General features: G+C 39.9%; 1 protein-coding gene across 1 annotated transcript; it reads right to left on the bottom strand.

Annotated features, from left to right (window-relative positions):
* Positions 1 to 1,418: 1,418 nt before the first annotated feature.
* Positions 1,419 to 19,590, bottom strand: ADRA1B (adrenoceptor alpha 1B; the record flags this gene model as incomplete). The annotated part of the gene is made up of 2 exons (XM_084295408.1): positions 1,419 to 1,981; positions 18,618 to 19,590. 2 exons carry the CDS (start codon positions 19,588 to 19,590, stop codon positions 1,419 to 1,421), a joined length of 1,536 nt encoding a protein of 511 aa, XP_084151534.1.
* Positions 19,591 to 20,420: the final 830 nt, after the last annotated feature.

Here is a 20,420-nt window from a genome sequence, read left to right as displayed (position 1 = left end):
CTAGCATTGTTCCACTGTCCCTGGGTGTTTTAAGTACATCTGTTTATGGTTCATTCTCTGTTTCAGGCTTTAAAAATGTCACTAAAATTCCAAAGGGGGAAAGTCTCAGTTGGAGGAAGGAGTAAATGCCAATTTTCATGGTTTATACCACTTCAAATAAAATAAATAAATAAATAAATAATCAGTCATTAGGTTCATGATTGACATTTAGTTGCAAGAGACAAAAATAAATTCCAAATATGACCTAAAATGTCATAGATGATATTCTTGGGAATTATGTTACAGTATTGTATTATTGAGCACAAAACTATTAATGGCAGTGAAACTCTTATAATACTGCATTGTTTCTATACCTTCTTTTCTTACCTAAGTGGCAAATTAAAATCCTCTAAGAGAGCAGTGCTGTTTTCCAACTGTGCTGAAAGAACCAAGGGCTCAGCACATTTGTTTTAAAGCCGGGTTTTGGGCCTCCAGTGGTCAGTGCTCTTTTGTGCTGAGTTCACCACACTGTTTATGAGGGAAGGATTTACAAGTGTTGCTTTTAGAAATCAGATCTTCTGGTAGCCTGTACGTTTTTCAGGACAGTTACTGATGTGCTGACATGTAGATTCTGAGCTCTTATCATTGGTGGTATTTTCAAACTTACAAAAAAGAACGCGGTGAAGGATAGAGGAGTTCACAACTGTTGATAGAAGGAAATGGCAGGGAAGCAACTCTAGAGAGATTCAAGAACATCCTAGGAGTTACAATGGTAAATTTAACTGCCACGAGTGTTTTATTTTGGATTTAGCATTGTGGTGAGGGAACTTGGCCAAATTCCAGTTCTATAGTGATATGTGCAAGTGCTTAAATTGTTGCGAAATTAATCTTTAATTAAGACATTGTCTTCCATTTCTAAAGTGCAAATGTACAGTGAAGTACAACAGCAAGATTTTTACAGGCAAAATCAGTGGCAACTAGTATCCTGGAGAGGTACAAACAACACTACACAGCTGCGTTGCTCACTTCCACTCTCAGGCATCCAAACATGCAGCTAGCACACGTGTATACACACACTTTCATACACATTTCCCCTGCCCAATCTCGTATTTATACTTTTTTTTATATATACATGTGTGTTTGGCTGTTCTACAGCACTTCCACAATAGCTAAATAATTGCCTGTGCACTTCCCTGGGTTTATCCAGCTCCTTCCATGCATTCTGTGCTTGCTTCAGTAGCCTCTTTGGCAATTAACTGGGAATACGGTTAGCCCCTAGACTTTGCCACTCTTGTGACATTAATCTCCCTGTTCCTTGCTGGCTTCCTTCTAATAACATGCTGGGGAATTGTGCAAAGGTCTCTTTCTTCACCAGGGCTAAATGTCAAACAGGTAGCATATGAAGAGACCTGAGACTGCGAAGACGGTTCAGAATCTGATCAGTCCAGCATCCTGTTTGCTTTGCAGTCAGTTTTACCATTCAGTGTGTCACAGATAGCCTCAGGGACCCCGAGGCTGGAAGCTTGGCTGCTAGCAGCAATGTGTCCGTTGTGCTCTGGTAAGGGATTGAAGGTGAAGAACTGGTATGGATCCTTTTGCCTGCTGCTTTCTTGTAAGGGGCTCAGGAACGAGCTGGAGTTTTTCCATTCCTGGAATGTGCACATTTCCATATGTGGGTGAGTGATTTTGCTCAGGTAGCCAGGGCTGGGAGATGCTGAAGATAATGTCCTTTGACTGCCACTTAAGAAACTCCCACTGTCTTCCAGAGAGTCCTTCCTAGGGTGTTCAAAGGAGCACCGATTCCAGTTTCTGTAGCTGTAGGCCCACCACCCCAACTGCTTTCGACGGTGGCACTGACATTTTAGGATCTGTATGAAAGCCCTCTTGAACTCTTTGCTTGAGCAAGGGTAGATGATTGGATTCAAGCAGCTGTTAAAGTAGCCAAGCCAAAAAATCACCTTGAAGATTGTTTCAGGGGGCTTCAGAGCTGAAAACAGAGAGCCTGTTCAGAAGAAACAAGCAGAGACAATATGTGAGATAAATGGTTTGTCTGTTTTAGGAAAGGTAAATGTCCCATCGAATCACTGTTAGAATCTATTTGTTAAACATCTTTAATGCATGCAGCTTTCATTTTTGGTCTTTTAGTAATAACATGCTATTTGTATTATTTTAAAAGCTAACAAGGAACTGCTTTATCCACCATCCAAAATATAAAGGAGCATGTATTTAATGTAGAATTAAAATAAAGAGTTGTGTAGAATTAAAATAAAATACCGGTGAAAGACACAAAATGTTCATTGTTTGAGCTGCTGTATGATGCACACATAGAACAGGGTCATGCCTTCTGCAAAGAGCTATTAACTATCACCTTTTGAAGAAAAAGATCTAAATATTCCCAGGCTTCTGGGAATATATGTGCCCAGATGTACCTTACTAATTCTTATACATTCTTGTGAAGCTCATAAAACATTGCCACACTAGATTATTAGAGGGGTACAAACCTCTTGAAACCAGAAGTTAATTGTGGTAGGTCATATATCTCAGCCAATCATAAAAATGATGTAACCCAAACAAAGAGATTACTTTATTTCCTCTTTTGTTCATGACCAAATAGTTTACCTACAGAAGCTGCCCAAATGAAAAACACATACTGGGAAATCCACTTCACGTACTTCTAGCATTAAAAGCATTTAACTGATCAACTATATTTAGCAATTGGAGCTCTATAAAAGAATGTCTGATTTTTTTAAAGCAGAGCAGACATTCAGTAGTTATCCATCTGGGAAAATACCTTTGTGTCTGGTAAAGTAATCACAGAGCAGGGGTTCAGGGGAGAAGCCTCCTTTCAAGAAGTGGAATTTGATTTGTAGAGGTTTTTCAAGTGGAAGATGATGCTCAAACCCGAGTGTCATATCTCTGAGAAGTGCAACACATACGCTAGAGTAGTTTCAGATTCCCTGGGCTGTGAAAGCAGCTGAGTCAGTTGTGACTGTCAGGATGCCTTAGTGGGGAGGAGTGTGATTCTAGGCATGTTTCCCATGTCTCATAGCAATGTAGAGGCCATGGCTAGTGCCTGAAAACTATGCAAAAGCATTTCCCAGCTACTTGGGTAAATAACTCTTACATGTCACTGCGGATACTGTGACATACAGAGGGCAATTCTGCCCAGGTCCTGACTATAGGGGTCCGAGTCTCCTTTGCTCACAAGGAAGCCAGGTAAGTACATGTTGTTCCTCACACATCTGCTGTCCTCAGTGTGTCAACTAGTCCCTGAGCTGGCTCAGAAAATAAGGTACTAAAATGGCATTGACTCTCTGGAGAGTCTGTTTCCCTCCTCCCACCTGGGTAACAGATCCTGTGGATCCAGAATAATAGTTTTTTTCCCCGGTTGTGTACGGGGATGCTGCTGCTTAACACTATCTCTGCCTATGACCTTGGAGCTAAGCATCATGTCACCCTTTAAGGTTAAAATGGAAGTTTTAAATTGCAACGTTTATAGTACTTCTTTCATAACTCCTACACTTGGTTTTTATATCACGTGCAAGACTTTTGTAAGTTAAATTCACATCCCTTCTTGCTTTGTTACTGCTAATGATGTACAGGGTTTGACATGCATCTTCTCTCCATTTGTTTGAGGTCCTATATCTGCGCTGATTGATACTGCAGAAAGTACTAAGTAGAACATGAGAAATACTGGAGAAACTATGAGTTATGGCTGATAAATTTCCAGTCAGTTAATCAAAGTGATGCAAGCACTTAAACTGTGTATTGTTAGTGTTAAATACTATTTGATGAAAGATCCAGAAACAATTCATGTGATTGCACCAAATAAGCCAATAAATTAATATCAGATTCTTATAAAGCTTTAGAAAAAGTTGATCCAAGTTAAAAACTGCAACCAACATAAGGAAGATCTTCCAAAATTTCCCACATGCACAGTTGCAAACCTTTTCAGGATTCATTTTGTAAAAAAATTAATGTTTTATCTTCGATTTAGAGAAAAGCTTTGTGACTGTACAAAACAAGTAAAAAATATAATTATGTACACCAAGGAACTTAATGGAGCTCATCCTGATAAATTTCTTAAATTGTTTTCTGGAGCTCCCCTAAAATGTAAATGATTTTTAACTCTTAAAACCCAGTAAACTTCATGAAGTGGCTGAAGAGCTTCCATTTTTTTCTTATGTGTAAATTTTGAATGGACAGTGGTGACTTTTTCCAGATCAGTTGGTTTGCCTTTCTCTTATACTCTAATAATTGAAAATCTATGGGACATTCCTCTACCAGACTTAAGTATATTTTAGGCAGGTTAAATATGGACATAGTAAATGCTGTTGTATAGCTTTCAATAAAATAAAATATTATTAAGAATATTTACTGAAAAATTTTGTGGAATTCCCTAAGGGCAAATAAAATAAGCTAAGCTATCGAGGAAAACTGGGAACCAATGCAGACAACTGGGTTATACTTGTGTAATCAGTATCACACATGAACCAAATATAACCACGTACTGTAAAAACTAAGAGACCAAGTAGGGAAAAATGTAAAAAGCTGAGTGCTGAAAAAAGCTTAATCTTTGTAAGCTGCTGGAAGAAATATGTGTTCCGTTTTTTAAAAAAAAAAAAAAAAAGTAAAAAAAAAAAAAAAGTAAGGAGCTTATGTCTGTCTTTTACAATAATCTGTTTTTCAAATGTCATTTGAAAAAAAATGACAGCAGGCTATTTTCAGCAGCTGCAGCAAGCATTTTCAAAGCTCTTTTATATTAAAGGGCAGCAACACAGAAGTGTAGAGAACTTCCTCATAACGACCCTGAGTGACAGAGGCACCTTGTGTTCTGTCCTGATTCTTGAAAAATTACTAAGCCCCGATAGATTGTTTAAAAGCTATTGTGACCCTAGATGAGTCATGAACAAGAAAACTTGGAAATACGTTAGTTAGGAAAGTTGTGTGGTGGTATAATTTAAAAATAAGCATCAGAATTTAGTTACAATAGTAGAAAAGTTCTGAAACTAAGAAATTTGGGAAAAAAATTCAAGGAGTTAACGATCATTAATGACTACTTTGTTCTCCACTTTGTGCTGTTTGCAGAACCATGAAAAATGTAAATGCTGCTTGTTTAAATTATACAGAAGCTATTGTGTTGTTTTCACAAGAAGGCAAGGAAGAAATATGCTTTTCTGAACAAGGAATATTAATTTGATTAAAAAGCTGTTTTATATACTGGTCTGTTAATGTCTTGTTTCTTTTATTTACATTAAAGCTTGACAGAATTCTACATCATTCTTCTACTCTTCCTTGTATATATGTGTGTGTGTGTATATATGTACACTGCCATGAAGGGAGAAGAATTTTATCTATGAATTTTGTCTACCGTATAATGCACTTTTACTTCCTAGGTTTTCAAAAACCAGGTGGAAGGCAATTATTCCAAGAAGGCTGTAGCAATAAGCAAGGTCACTGTAATACACGTGAGAATAAGTTCACATATGGGAGCATACCTCACTTGCTGTCAAGTAGCACTTTTCATCTGTCAATCATCCTGCCTTTATACCATCCTCCTGATTTTACCAGTGGGAAATAAGAGCTGGAGGAAGGTAAAAGCAATCAGCTGAAGGTCATGTGCTAAATAATTTTCACCAGGAAGAAAGTTTTTGTTTTACCAGGAATGAAACCATGAGATCTGGCACAACTCTTATCTGCTAGAACACACGGTGGGCAGTACAGTGCATTCAAACAGTGTGTTGGTGACTCCTGCTACCTTTGCCACCACCCAAAGAAAAAGCAGAATTCAGGAGTATTTCCTGAGATCAACAGAAACTAGTTAATCCCCATCTCTGGCTGTACAGGGGTTGTATGCAATTGCTACACGACCTTAGCAAAGCCCCACCTATGAAGGAATCCTTGGCTAACAAAGAGGACCACTAGTAAAACCTACAAATGCTATGAAATATAGTAATTTTGAGATACATCATAGTGAATAAAAAGAGCTGAGAAGAGACTCAACAATTAGTATTTAACAGCATAAAACTTATATACAAAGAGGAATTAAATTATTATTTTTTTCCATGTCCATAGTGAGCGCAGTGATTCAAATTGCAGCAAGGCAAATCAAGAGTACAGCTTGGGAAACACTTTCAGTCTACCAAGACAGGAAAGTTCGGGAACATACTGCCTTAGAAGGGTGTAAAAATCCAGCCCTGGAGGCTCTTAAAAACAGAGCAGACACTCATCTCCTGATTTATGTATGGCTGATCCAGCCTTTGGGTTGGAGGATGCCCTGCATGACCTCTTCAGATCCCTTCTAGTCCTGCTTTCTCTGATTAGCTCTGCAGGCTATAACTGTTCATCAGGAAAACTTTATGGCTTAAGTTTTGGCAACCCAGCAGAGTTTTACATCTGCAGTACTGGAATCCCACTGACACTGAAGTCTTAGATCCCGTTGGTAAATATAACCACTATTTAGGCTGAGGATTAACTGTTAGAAAAATGGAATGTCCAAGTCCAATATTAATTTGAGCATTTATTTTCTTCAAGGCTTTGGAAAGTTTGAGTTTTTTGTATTCAGTCCTTCCTTACTGGTTGGAATCCCAGCCTGAATTCTCTACACAGAGAGAAGAAAAGATGTTCTGAATTATCCAGAAGGTGGTTTAGTTGGAAGTCACTATACATGCCATGTGCTTCTAAATATGGGTTAATTTGGTGACTATTATACAAAGCACCACTGCCTTTCACCATATAAAGATATGAAAAATATTTTGATGAGCTTGAATATTTTTAACATTACCCGTTTCCCTACCTTGTTCTTGGAATTAACAACAATACCTTTTATTTAACTGAACACTGGCTTTACCTCATAATTAACCTGTCAGGAGAAAACAACAGGGGGCTATTTTGGTACCTTGATAAAATGATAAAGCTAAGCCTACCACATACTCTCTCTAAATATCAAACTAATATTTCCTCCCCTAATCTCCAACTATTTTCCCATCACAGCCTGATAAACAGATTAAATATTTCCCTATACTGATTTAGATTACTTTTCAAAATGGCTGAAAAATGTTGCTTATTATTATCTTCTGGGTGATTTATTTGTGAGGTGAGTAGCCAGAGTGACTCCCTTGCTCAAAATCTCTTTCCTGATGCTTCATGTTTAACAGCTTCACTCAAAGGGAATGTGTATTCTCTACCCTCTTATTTTGATGAGCGAAACCCTGTGATAAATTAAACACAGCACCATAAACTAACCTCTGATTGCACCTTTTACACCACTGAAGTTTTTGCAAAGCCTGCATCCAGCAAAATTGCAGAACAGGAAATATTTTAGAAACTCAATCAACTTGATCAGGTTTTATTGTATTTTGACCATTAATTTAACAAGCTGTGCTCACCATACTTGACAGAGCTATTTGGTCTGGAAACACACTGAGCAACAGCAAATATCATGAAAAGGAATTAAGAAATATTTCATTTAGTAAAAGGTAATTTCATTTAGGGTCTGACTGTTTTTTATAATGAATGTTTTATTACACTGAAGGTAAGTAAAGCACCCTCAATGAGATTAGGGGATGTCGTGGGAAACAATTTGGCATGTCAGTGGTATTCATGCATTCTGCAGAGTTACTGGCCAGAACATCACTGAGCTATTAACATTCAGAGTCCACTGGAGTCAGTGGGAGTACTTGAAAGCCTTTGTAAAGGCTCATAAAGGCTTCAGTGGAGTTTGGAACAATCCCTAAATTATCAGGGTGAGCAGCAGGAAAATCTTCTGGACTGCCTTAATCCCAATCCTTTTAATTAAAAAAACTCATCACTGAAGGAAGTTTTGATGTTGCCCTCTACAGAGGTGAAACATATACACACGTGTAAATAAATACTCCCACACACTGGTCTCTCATATTTTTTCCTTTTCTGTTACTTTTCATCTATCTAAATATCTGCTTCATTGCTGCCTCTCTTCTATATTCGTACTGCTATATTCGTACAGAAAGGAGGGTGGGAAAGTTAAGACTTTCTATTTAAGGATCCTTAATGTAATAGTTGGTGAGGTTCTTGATGAAAGAGTAGTACACAGGACATGTTTGAGTTTCCACTTCCACTTTATGAAAGAAAGAGCTTAGCATCAAAATTAGACCAGTCAATGCAACCAACTCACCAAGCACTCCCACCCCACCAGTTCCTTCCAGGAAAAGGGACAAAACATGCTCCAGTTGTGTGGAAGGTGACCACGTACTACAGTAATTAGCTGGAGTTTAAGCCTTAAAAGTAAGATATAATAAGGTAATGTTTATGAGTTAAACAAAACTTTCACAATCACTTCTGATCTTTCTGTGCCATTGTGCTCTGTGAGCTATTTCCAGCCACGCAGAGGAAATAAACAGTGTGGATAAATGACCAACAGTTGTTTGTGACACCAGATAGTCATCTATGAAATATCCCTGGGTTCTGCTGTGGTTTTATCTCCTTCCTTCATCCTTCATGCAAGGAATATACATATATTTATACTTTAGACCGAAAAATCAAGAAGTTGATGCTTCCTTAGGTCCCCTGAAGCCCTCCCTGCTCCAGGCTGAAGAAGCCCTGTCCCTTCAGCCTCTCCTCACACAATGTGCTCCAGGCTCCAACATCCTTGGTCACCTCCACTGGACTCGCTTCAGGTTATTGTCTTCCCTGTAACACAGCTTTCTGCATGGATGCCCTGTTGCAGACATGCTCTAATGAGTGTTAAATTAAAAGGGCACAATCACCTCCCTCCATCTCCTGGCTCTGTTCCTGCTGATACAGCCCAACGTGCTGCCAGCTTGCATCTGATAGGGACATCTGAATAGTTTTACATCCTGTGTTATATTCATCTGAGTCATCTTCATAGGCGAGGGTATTCTGTGAGTGTGGATTTTCAAGAGTGCCATGTATTTATTATTTGTACCTAGTGGGAGCAACATTTTACACTATTGATGGTTAATTAATCCAAAATTAAGCACATTCTCCTTTACTGTCTGCCTTCTCTTTAATACCTCTGTTTTTTTTCTTTTCCCACCTTGGTGTATTCACTTCCCAGTTATTTGTTTCTTTCTTTTCATTTTAAATAATTCCTTCTCCTCTCATATCTTGTTCAGTTCTTAACTCCAATGGCTCATCTATTTTCAAACCACTTTCTATTGTGATAATTGCTTTTCTATTAATTAAACATCCATTTTTAATATAAGTTGTGTATTTGATAGCAATTAAGTCTATAAATTACCCAGAATTATCAGTTGTATTCAGAATGAAGTATTTGATAATTAGGACGTTTGAGGAGGAGTACCACCATGAATTTCCTAGATTTAAGGATAAGAAATCTCTATGAATAATTTTGGGTTGTCACATGATATGTTTTCTACCACTTACAAAAATTCATATTTCAAAAACTTTAAATCTGGTTCTGCTTAGCTGTGAGACAGCCTAGGGTGAGTGGATGTTGTTGTTTACTGGAACAAATACAGCATTTGTTTTTACTGAAACAGAATGGTCTGGAGTTCAGTGCTGTGCTCTGTGTCACTTGATATTCCAGTAATAGCAAACCAGCTACAATAAAATATGTTGTGAAACAATAACGATGTAGAAAGAGAGCCTCACTGCACTGGTTTCCACCATCGTCTTAATCTTTAAAACAAGACATAAAATTTGAAACTACTTGCGCCTATTAATAACAAGTAGAAAATTTAAAACTTGTACTGCTGAATGGAGGTATTCTGGAGAGAACGCCACCATCTTGTCTGTATACTACAAAGGAGAAGTAGGCAGAGAATTTGCTAATAAGTATTTGGAAGTTTTCTTATAGAATCTGGTCAAATGTAAATGGTTAAGGTATCCCGGGAAGGCAAACATAATCCTCCTTCATTCAGCCCAGATGACTATTACATTTTATTGCAGCATGGAGCCTTTCCAACCAGAGTTAAATCTGACCTTTTCAATGTTCTCCGTAGGAGAAAATTCCAGTGTTTTAAAAATTGCTGTAGTGTTGAAAGCATTGCAAAATGATAGCGAGTCCTGAAACATTAAAAGCAGGAAGCATCAGCGATATCAAACCCCGTCTCTCAGCCTGTTCTCAAGAAGACAACATTTTGCAAAAAATGAAATGCAAGAAACTTGTTTTATGCTGGAAATCATCATTGCTCTGAAAAGAGCCTTTTCTTGGTGTTAGGCAGTAGATGACTGCTGATAGCCTGGCCAGGAACCTCCACCTCTCCCCTGCAGTTCCCGCTGCAATTCCTGCTGTAGCCATATCTGTTGGTAGCAGCTGAGTTATGGCTGCTTAATGAACAGGGAAGCTTCGAGTGCTACATGTATATAGCTAGTAAAACTCTCTCTATAAAACTAATAAGCTGCCTCTGACCAGGCTTATTATAAGTTTACAGAATGCAGAAAGGATGTTAGTCTTTTATTTAAGCTTTCTGTGGTCCTTTTTACCGCATGCTTGGCCAAGTTGGCATGCCAAGATTTTAAAGCTAATTGGATTTCTCAAGCTTCTGATTTCTTTCCTTCCAGCATTCAGTGTTTGTTTACATTCCACTGGATATAGGAAAGAAACCCCACAGTTTACAAACATCAGAGGATGAAGTAGAGAGAATGGTTATAAAAATAAGAGCCAATGGGACTGCAGACCTTCTGGAGAACAGAGTCAGCATAACAGTGAAAAAAAGATCTTGAGAACTAGGAGGAGCATCCAAAATCAGTAGAATAAAATTCAATAAAGAAAATGAAAGGGAAGATAGTTAAAACCACTAACTGCAAACTGGTAATTTTACAGAATTTTCTAGGTTGGAAGAGACCTCAAGGTCATCGAGTCCAACCTCTGACCTAACGCTAACAGTCCCCACTAAACCATATCCCTAAGCTCTACATCTAAACGTCTTTTGAAGACTTCCAGGGATGGTGACCCCACCGCTGGAACCTGGGCAGCCTGTTCCAGTGCCTCACAACCCTTTCAGTGAAGAAGTTCTTCCTAACATCTAACCTAAAACTCCCCTGGCTCAACTTAAGTCCATTCCCCCTCGTCCTGTCACCAGGCACGTGGGAGAACAGGCCAACCCCCACCTCGCTACAGCCTCCCTTGAGGTACCTATAAAGAGCGATAAGGTCACCCCTGAGCCTCCTCTTCTCCAGGCTGAACAAGCCCAGCTCCCTCAGCCGCTCCTCGTAGGACTTGTTCTCCAGGCCCCTCACCAGCTTCGTCGCCCTTCTCTGCACCCGCTCGAGCACCTCGATGTCCTTCTTGTAGCGAGGGGCCCAAAACTGAACACAGTACTCGAGGTGCGGCCTCACCAGAGCTGAGTACAGGGGGACGATCACCTCCCTAGCCCTGCTAGTCACACTGTTCCTGATACAAGCCAGGATGCCTTTGGCCTTCTTGGCCACCTGAGCACACTGCTGGCTCATATTCAGCCGACTATCCACCATCACTCCCAGGTCCTTCTCTGCCTGGCAGCTCTCCAACCATTCCTCTCCCAGTCTGTAGCTCTGCTTGGGGTTATTGCGCCCCAGGTGCAGGACCCGGCACTTGGCCTTGTTGAACTTCATGCAGTTGACCTCGGCCCATTGGTGCAGCCTATCCAGATCCTCCTGCAGAGCTTTCCTACCCTCAAGCAGATCGACACACGCACCTAACTTGGTGTCATCTGCGAACTTACTGAGGGTGCACTCGATGCCCTCGTCCAGATCATCGATGAAGATATTAAAGAGGACCGGCCCCAGCACCGAGCCCTGGGGAACGCCACTAGTGACTGGCCTCCAACTGGACTTGGCTCCATTTACCACGACTCTTTGGGCCCGGCTATCCAGCCAGTTTCTAACCCAATGAAGCGTGCGCCAGTCTAAGCCAAGAGCAGCCAGTTTCTTGAGGAGAATGCTGTGGGAGACGGTGTCAAAAGCCTTGCTGAAGTCAAGGTAGACCACATCCACAGCCTTTCCCTCATCCACCCAGCGCGTCACTCTGTCATAGAAGGAGATCAGGTTCGTCAGGCATGACCTGCCTTTCATAAAGCCATGCTGACTGGGCCTGATCGCCTGCTTCCCCTGCAAGTGCTAATGATGGTGAGCAATTTGTATGTGGCTTTGGAGTACATTGGTGTGTCTGTGGATTGCCTTAGGATGCGTAACTAAATAAAAATGCAACAGAGCTGAGGTTTTTCATGCCCTATCTGTAGCTGTTATGCTAACAAAAATTCTGAGTATGTCTTCAATAACAAAATACAGAGATATGAGTGAGATCTGGAAAATACATGAGATATAGAAAAATCCATCAAGTGCTTAGAGTTTTGACACAAACTCTGAACATCTTTGTTAATAGGTATAGCTACCGCTTCTCTGTCCAGAATGCCTATGATGGCGTACACCACAGAGAGAATATACTTTTGTAAACTGTGTTGCCATTACAAAAGTATGGTAAAATCAAGAACAAGTTTAGGAAGGATCTTTTTCAGCACTCTAAAACTGACAGTAGGTAGGGACAGAAATAGAATATTGTTATTATTTTGTCCTGAAGAGTTACAGACTTCAGCAGCTTGCTAACTAGAAAGAATATGGGCTGAGCTTATGCTTGTTTTGCAAAGGATTAGCTGATTAAAGGAGTCTAGAAAAGCTAATCTAAGTCTGCTGACATTTCATTTATTATACTTAAATACCTTCAATTACTGGGCATGCTTCGGTGTCTTTTTCTCCCCTTCTCAGTTCTGACACAGCTGAGGCAATCTGTCTTAGACATCACTGGTAAACAATAGGACTCTAGCAGGGAATTGAATAACACTGCTACAAAGATGCTGTATGAACTTCCATTATATTTTCTCCTTTACAGCTTAGAGACTGATTGTTACTGCTTTTCAATTTCTAGGTATCACATGAAAGCCCATCAAAATAGCTCTAAATCTTGCAGTGGATGATGGAGCAGGACTTTAGTGAAGATACTAAAAAAAAGATGAATTTTTTGTTCATGTCTGTATTTCACAGATAGGTGCACTAAAGAGCATACAACTGATATCCTGTGGTATGGCCTTGATGCTTTAGCACTGTATGCACATGTATTTATTTACTCAGTCCTTTCATCATCATCATGACTACTAACCTGATCAATGGCATGTGTTTGCAAAAGCCCATAGCACAAGAACCTTGTGTCCACTGCCTTGCTGGATGCTCAAAGCAGTGTTCCCTCTCAAATTCTCACTTCTCTCCTGTCTTTGATTTCAATAGTTTTGAGATATCCTCTTGCTGTCCAGTGGCTCTGTCCTGAATTTTTTTTTTTTGCCTTGGAACTTTCTGATTCAATAAAGAACACTACTGGGTCTGTTTTGTGGGCCTGGAAACTGCAGTATCTTTTTCTGCTATCTCCATTAAGAGTCCCTGGTGTTTAGCCACAACATTTTTTTTCTAGGGGCAGACATGGTTTGATGGAAGTAGTAGCAGGACTTTGTTCCTTCATTATCACTGCTGGTGTGGTTCATGCTCCTATGTTATGGTCATCTTGCAGTCGTGTTCTTGAGAATCCCATCTTTCACACCTGAGACAGGAAGATGCCCTGCCATTGAGCAGTCATCACAAGTGGATTTTTCTGTATTCACATTTCTCTGTACTGCTTTGCAGATTTACTTTCCTAAGGCTGTACACTTTCAGATTGCCCTTTGGTCCTCTGACCTGCAAATGAAAGTTTGCATAAGAAGTGCCCAGACCTTTGGAATTTGTGGAGTTTCACCTGCTTTGATGAAACATATTTATTCTAAAATGTAGAGCTCTGTAATTGGTAACTGGGATCCCAGGGATGCAATTTACTTTTGGACAGAAGGCTCAAACCAGGGCTTAAGGGAGTTTATTTTAGTAGTAAAATGAATCACCTTGAAATAAGCTAGTTCTCCCTGTGGCAAAACATGCTGTACTGGTCAAGAAGTGCTCATATTTAGGCTTCTGGCTAGAAAATAGGAGGAATGGGTTCCTGCTGTCACCTGTGTGATTGGACGTTGTACCAGATGCACCTACAAGAGGGCAGAGGGTCAGATTGCAATGCGTATCATTAAGTCTTCCCAGTCCTGTGTGACCATTACAAGAAATCTAGAGAGTTAAGCTACTTTGTGAGGTGAAGACAAGGCAAGACAAAAATGAGGTGGAAGACAAAGCAGGCTGGAAGCCTTGCAGTGATAGCAGTGGACCTAATGCCTGGAAGTGTTTCCCATGGGAAACTGAGCAGCCTAATTTGGTATTCTTGGTGCAGAGATGCAGAGGTTGGCCTGATGTAACATAAATCTACATACTGTACTCGAACAACATTTTATTTTAAGAATCATTTTGTATTGGCTGACCTGTAGCATGCAGAATATTTTTATGTTCTTTTTTATTATTCTGTAGAGAGGCTTCAAAAACTTAATATATAAAGATAGTCAAAACAGTTGTATCTTCATTATGAGGCTCTTGGGACTGCCAGTTAAGATATGACAATTTTATTTCTGACTTTAGTGGATAAGATGAAAGGTTTTCTGGGAGTAGGGGCAGTTAGGTTCCGAGCATGGAAGCAAGTAAGACTGCTGATCTCCACTAGAGTTAAGCAATGGGCTGGGGAAGTTCATGTGCTTTGGTGAAAGTAGTGGAGGTGGTGGGTTTTGTGTATTTTCATTTGTGTATTGTGTGAGGTCTACAGCTGGGAGCTGGCAAGCTCTGTCTGATGCCTCATTTAACAGGAATGGGACTAAACTTTTACCAAGTAGCTAGGGGGAAACATATGATCTTTCATTTCTGATTAATTTTTTTAATAAAGTTATTGGCATAAATTGGATCTTTGTTTAAAGGAGGAAATTTTACTGAATATCTGCTGAGCTCTAGTCTTTGGATAAAAATCCTTAATTTTTCTTTCAATTTTTCAGCAATGCATATTTAATACAGTTCTGATAACCAAACACAAATTTGTATGAGGGGAAAGAAAAGAAACATTTATTTTGAAGAAGCAGGATATTTACTCTTCAAAGCTGGGTCACTGAATTTATGGCACAAGCAGTTGTCTTGAAGACACATATGTCTTCATTTTATTTTTTATGCTGTACCACAAATAATTTTGGGTGGCAAAGATGACAGTTTACAAAGCCATGGAGCATTTATGAATGTGCACAACAAGGGCATTCCGTAGCTCTATTTCTATCTGGAAATGATATCTGTTAAATTCTCATTGATACCAGTTTTGCTGCATTATCAGGTGCTTAACACCAAAGGAAGTGTGGTTCAGTCATCCAGCTCTGGACAAAAAAGAGATTGTGGATCATTCTTTGCGCTGATAGTTTCATGATGCTCAACACATTATAGTGTCAGTGCTCGAATTCCTCCCTGTAGCTGTATACAGTACTTTCTTTCAGAGCTTTCCTCACAGAGCCTTTTGATTCCTGCTTGAAAACCACTGTCAGTGCTAATATTATTTTTTTCCTTTTTTTGTGGAATATTTATTCAAGCAATATCCCTGCTTTCAACACCACGTCGGTTCCCAGTATACCTCTGCCACCTGATGCAGTGATCCTTTGTCTGGGATATCAAAATGAGTAGCTGTGGAGTATATTAAAGTGTCACAACTGAAGAAGTATAATTTTGGCTGGCAAACCAGAACAGCTGAGAACACTTTTGACATGAAAAAAGCTACATATAATCAGATTTATTAAGACATGGTTTTGGGGTGCTGAAGAAATGAGGATTACTGACTTGTCAAATGTTTTGTGGTTAAATCCTCAGAAGTCCAGAGCTGCTCTGCTAACACCACTGTGCAGAGTCATTGTATTACTGAGTGAAACAAGGAGCACAAGTTGTAAGGATGTGGATATGATGGTATGATTTAGATTAAAGTTGCAGATATAAGGTGTGAAAAGTACAGACTGAGGAAGAAGCCCTCCAGTACAGTGAAGGTAAATATCTAGTCTAGATTCAAAAGCAGAAAAGGTATTGTTGTTTGCAGTCCTGCACTGACAAGTGGGGAGACTGTGATTAGAGTAGCCCAGGTGCCTATGGTTTCATAAATCATTGATATGTTTTGAATTCTGCCTGTCACTGAAAGTGATTCTATACTATTGTGGGCTTTTTGTAAAGGTTCTTAATAGCTTCTTGTTTAAGTTTTTGTCTTCAAGATGCACAGCAGAAGATTTCTGGTATGAAAAATACAACACACAGCTGTATTAAGCTCTTTAAAAAGTCCTCCTCCGCTGATCGACCCAGTCCTCCAGTTAAGAATAGCTGAATTATGCATGTCAGGAAAAGGTATTTTCCCCAACTGCATTAGTATGCAATGCTTTAGTCATCCCTAACACCATTAATGAGCTTTGCACTGGTACACAGACACAAAAAGTACAAGGTTCTGGAGAGTTTAGAAAAAGAAATCAGGGACAAGGAACAAAACCAGCCTTATTTCACATCAGCAAAACAAAGAGGAGGTACCTGCTATTTAAATTCACATGGATGTTATGTTTGATACTGCGCATACCTTCATTTCCTCCCTTTCATAGAAAAAAGGCTGTCAGTAAAGAGTTGCCCCCCTGAAATGATTTCTAAACAGAGAACAGGAGAGCCAGCAGTTTACACTGCCGTACTGAGATGATGATTTTTTCACTCTTCTAATACTAATTAACAATAGCAACTCTTTCTGAACCACAGGCACCAGGAGTTCCCAGCTCTGTTGTGAGTGTGCTAGGGGTTGCAGACATGCAGGCAGTGCCAGGTCAGAGCCCACAGCAGCCCATTAGCCCTTCAGCCTGCCAGGCACTGCTGCCAGCATGCAGCCTGCTGCAGTGGTGGCTTGCATCCTATCACCTCACTGGAGCCTTGGACACAAGTGAGATGAGAGAGAAAATCAAACTGTGACAAGCAATAACTTCTCCACTCAGGTGTATTAAGCAGTGACCCATTAAACATCCTGGGAAAGCCCAGGACTTTCTCCCTCTAAGGGGATACTGACTCTTTCAAGAAATTTGTTTCTCATGTTGGTTCTGTCCTGCTGTGAGCAAAATGTTTTTAATGGGCTGGTCTGCATCTGTGTTTGCTGTATAGCATCAGGAACAGTACTGGCTTCTGCTAGCTAAAGATAGGTTCTGTTGTATTCATGCTGACTTTTTTTTTTCTTCTTTTTTTTTTTTTTTTTCCCCGGAGTTCCCTCAATAATTCAAAATCAAGGAGGAGATGTTGACCTACATGTACTTTATTGAGTAATCATGACCAACTCGATATATACCTGCTGCTGCCACTGGTTGTGCTGCTAGCGTATGTGGTGAAAACATGTTTCTATTCATTTATGTGTGTATTTTTGCAATAGTTGGAAACTTGTTCTCTGTCATAACCTTTCTTTAAGAGGCAGTGCAAGGACTTAAACTTCAGTAGCAAAAGATAACTTTGCTCACAGTTTTTCTTCTGTTTGGAATTTGTCACATTCTCAGCATTAGCTTTTTACAGATCTTGAGTTACTAAAATTTTTCAGCTTTAGATACACTAAGCTAGAGATGATAAAGTTTCTCTGGAGTAGCTTCAGTATTTGTCTTGCAACAGAGATTCTTGTCTAGATGACATTACATATTTACTGAAATCGTAATTCTAATACACTTCATCAGGACCATGCAGTTGAACTCAGTTTAGTTTTCTACAAGTCTCTAGAAGTATTCACTTACCACTCAATTAGAAATGTTTTGGTATGGTAACTAAGTAAACACGAATACAGAGCATTAATAAGGGCTTCATCTCCCTTTTTTCCCCCACCTCTTTCCATATTCAGTCTGCCAGATTGTCTGTGTCTCAGAGAAGTGAATTTTGGACAGATATTTTTGAGAGCTAGTAATTCAATATTAACAGGTCTTGAAATGTTCCATTTCAGAGCTGACGCCTGTATTATAGACAATACAAGCAAATTTCCCGAGGACTTGAGAATGCAGAGCACTGTTAAGGCTACACTGAATGCTTTAATAATATTTTGAAGCTGAAGTGAACAGAGTGGTTGCCACAATGCATGTGATAGTCTCCTGAAATGCCTCAACTAAGACCTACTGAAACCAAAGGGAACCTTTCTGTGAGAATCAGTGGGCTTCACAATTTGCTTTTGGAATTTGATCAATAAAGTTTGAACTGAGAACTAGAGCTCTTTCAGCTTCCCAAAGCTCAGGGGAGTTTTGCATCTCATCATTAGCTCAGGCCCATTTTCACCTAAAACACCTAATAACGCCAGAAGACTTTCTGAATTACACTTGGACCATCTAACAGTGAACTAAAACAAGAACATTTCAATGCTGAAACTTTTTGCAAACCTATCCAGAATTTTTGTTAAAGCATCCTGTAAAGATATTTATGAAAGCTAATTCAATCAATTAGAGGGTATTTAATATATAAACTTTGAAGGTATTGTCCCCTGATATGTCATCTGCTGCACTCGTGAGGAGGGCTAACAGATGAGCAGGCTTTCTGCAGGCTGCACGTTTTGCAAGGTTTCAGCTTCTTTAAAAAAGCCAACATCAGAATTAAATTACTTTCACTTCCCTCCCTTTCATGTGTTCACTACAGTTCTCAAAATATCTACTTATCATTCATCTTATTTTTTTCTGTGACATTTTTGTAGTAAACAACTAACCTTCTTCCTCCCCCTCCCCACAGTCCCGTGAATACCAACTTACCTAGCGGCAGAACAATGAAGAAGGGTAGCCAGCACAAGATAAACATGCCAACCACAATTCCCAGCGTCTTGGCTGCCTTCTTTTCTCTAGAGAATTTAAAAAGTTTGAAAGCTAAGGAGTTCCTGGGATTGTGACCCTTGGATTTCGTGCTGTTTAATGTATCCTCATGAATGTTCCTGTAATGGATCCGTAAAGTCAGCTCCTTGGAGTTGGACATCTCTTTCATAACCCCAGCTTCCAGGTTTTTAGTAGTCCTTTTGGCCACTATGTAGACCCGGCAGTACATCACAAGAATGACAATTAAGGGAATGTAAAAGGACCCCAAGGAAGAGAACAAAGCGTAGAATGGTTCTTCAGTGATGCGGCACTCCTTATCGTCCTTGGGTGCTGGTTCTTTCCAGCCCAAAAGAGGCCCAATAGAAATTACCATGGAAAGGACCCAGACACCTAGGAGAGCTAGAATTGCTCTTCTTCTTGTTACCAAAGTTGGATACTGGAGAGAATAACGTACTCCTATATATCTGTCTATGGAAATTGCACATAGACTTAAAATAGAAGCTGTACAGCACAGCACATCAACTGCTGCCCAGATATCACAAAATATCCTCCCCAAAATCCAGTAGCCGAGGATTTCCAATGTAGCAGAGAATGGAAGGACAGTAAAACTCAGCAACAAATCTGCTATTGCAAGGTTAATTATGAAATAATTTGTAGGGATTCTTAAATGTCTATTGCAAGCAACAGAGAGAATTACCAAAATATTACCTATAATAGCAAAGAGTATAAAGGCACCTAGGATGAGCCCCACAGTTATCGCCCTACTGATATCCAAGGTGGGTGAATCCAGGTTGCTTGTTGTCTCATTGGAGTTGTTCGCAGAAAGGTTGCCACTATTTAATGCAGAAACTTTCAAATATCCAGGTATTGATGAATTGGATTTCTCATCAAAGTAGGTATTCATCTTTAAAATCATCCTCCATAGCAAGGTATGGTTGGGTCCTGTGCACAGCACACAGATGGTTGGGTTTGGTGGAAAGTTACCTCTCTACCCAAGAAGTTACTGCAATGCCCCAGCCAGCTTTGGATTGAGAACTCATTTCTCCAGCAAGGTGTCAGCTTTGAGCACGTAAAACTTACCCAATGTGAACTCCTCTGAAGCCTGTCAGAAATAATAGGCTGTTCAAACTTGCTTAATTTCTCCTCTCAACTCGTTGAAACAGAAATTAGCAGGCAGAAGCTTGGCTGGAGCTCCAAAGTAGCTGCTTTGATCATGACGTCCCTGAAATAAAAGACAGGTTTACTGTTCTCCCTTGTGCATCCGTGGTCCTGCTGGAAGGATGCCCCTGTCTAGCTGCTGTGACATGCGTCTCCAGGACGGGTTTGTCAGCACTTAGGCAGCTCTGCATGAGCCGGCTGCCTGCGCTCTCGCTGCCTCTGCTGCTGACATCACCGGGGCCAGCCCCGGCGCAGCGCTAGAGGGCAATGCAGTTCAAGTTAAAACTTCTAAATCCAAGTCTGAAAGCTAAACAAATGGAATATATCCGCCCCAATTAAAGCGTTTGCTACATAGAAATCTGGATTGGAAGCCTTTTAAAAAAAAAAAAAAAAAAAAAAAGAAAAGAAAAAAAAGTTTCATAATCTGAGGAAAATACACTCAGAGGGTTATGGTGAAAAAAGCAATTTCAGTATGAAATGATCTAGCACCCTTTGCCTTTCAGTCACTAAATAAATGTCTTTGGGTTTATTTTGTAATCAAAGTGAATCACATGCCATGTTAGAGATGGCATGACTAATCATCTCCCA

This window comes from Netta rufina (assembly GCF_964035555.1).
Source record: "Netta rufina genome assembly, chromosome: 14".
NCBI lineage: Eukaryota > Metazoa > Chordata > Aves > Anseriformes > Anatidae > Netta > Netta rufina.
This window is presented reverse-complemented; position numbering and strand designations above follow the sequence as displayed.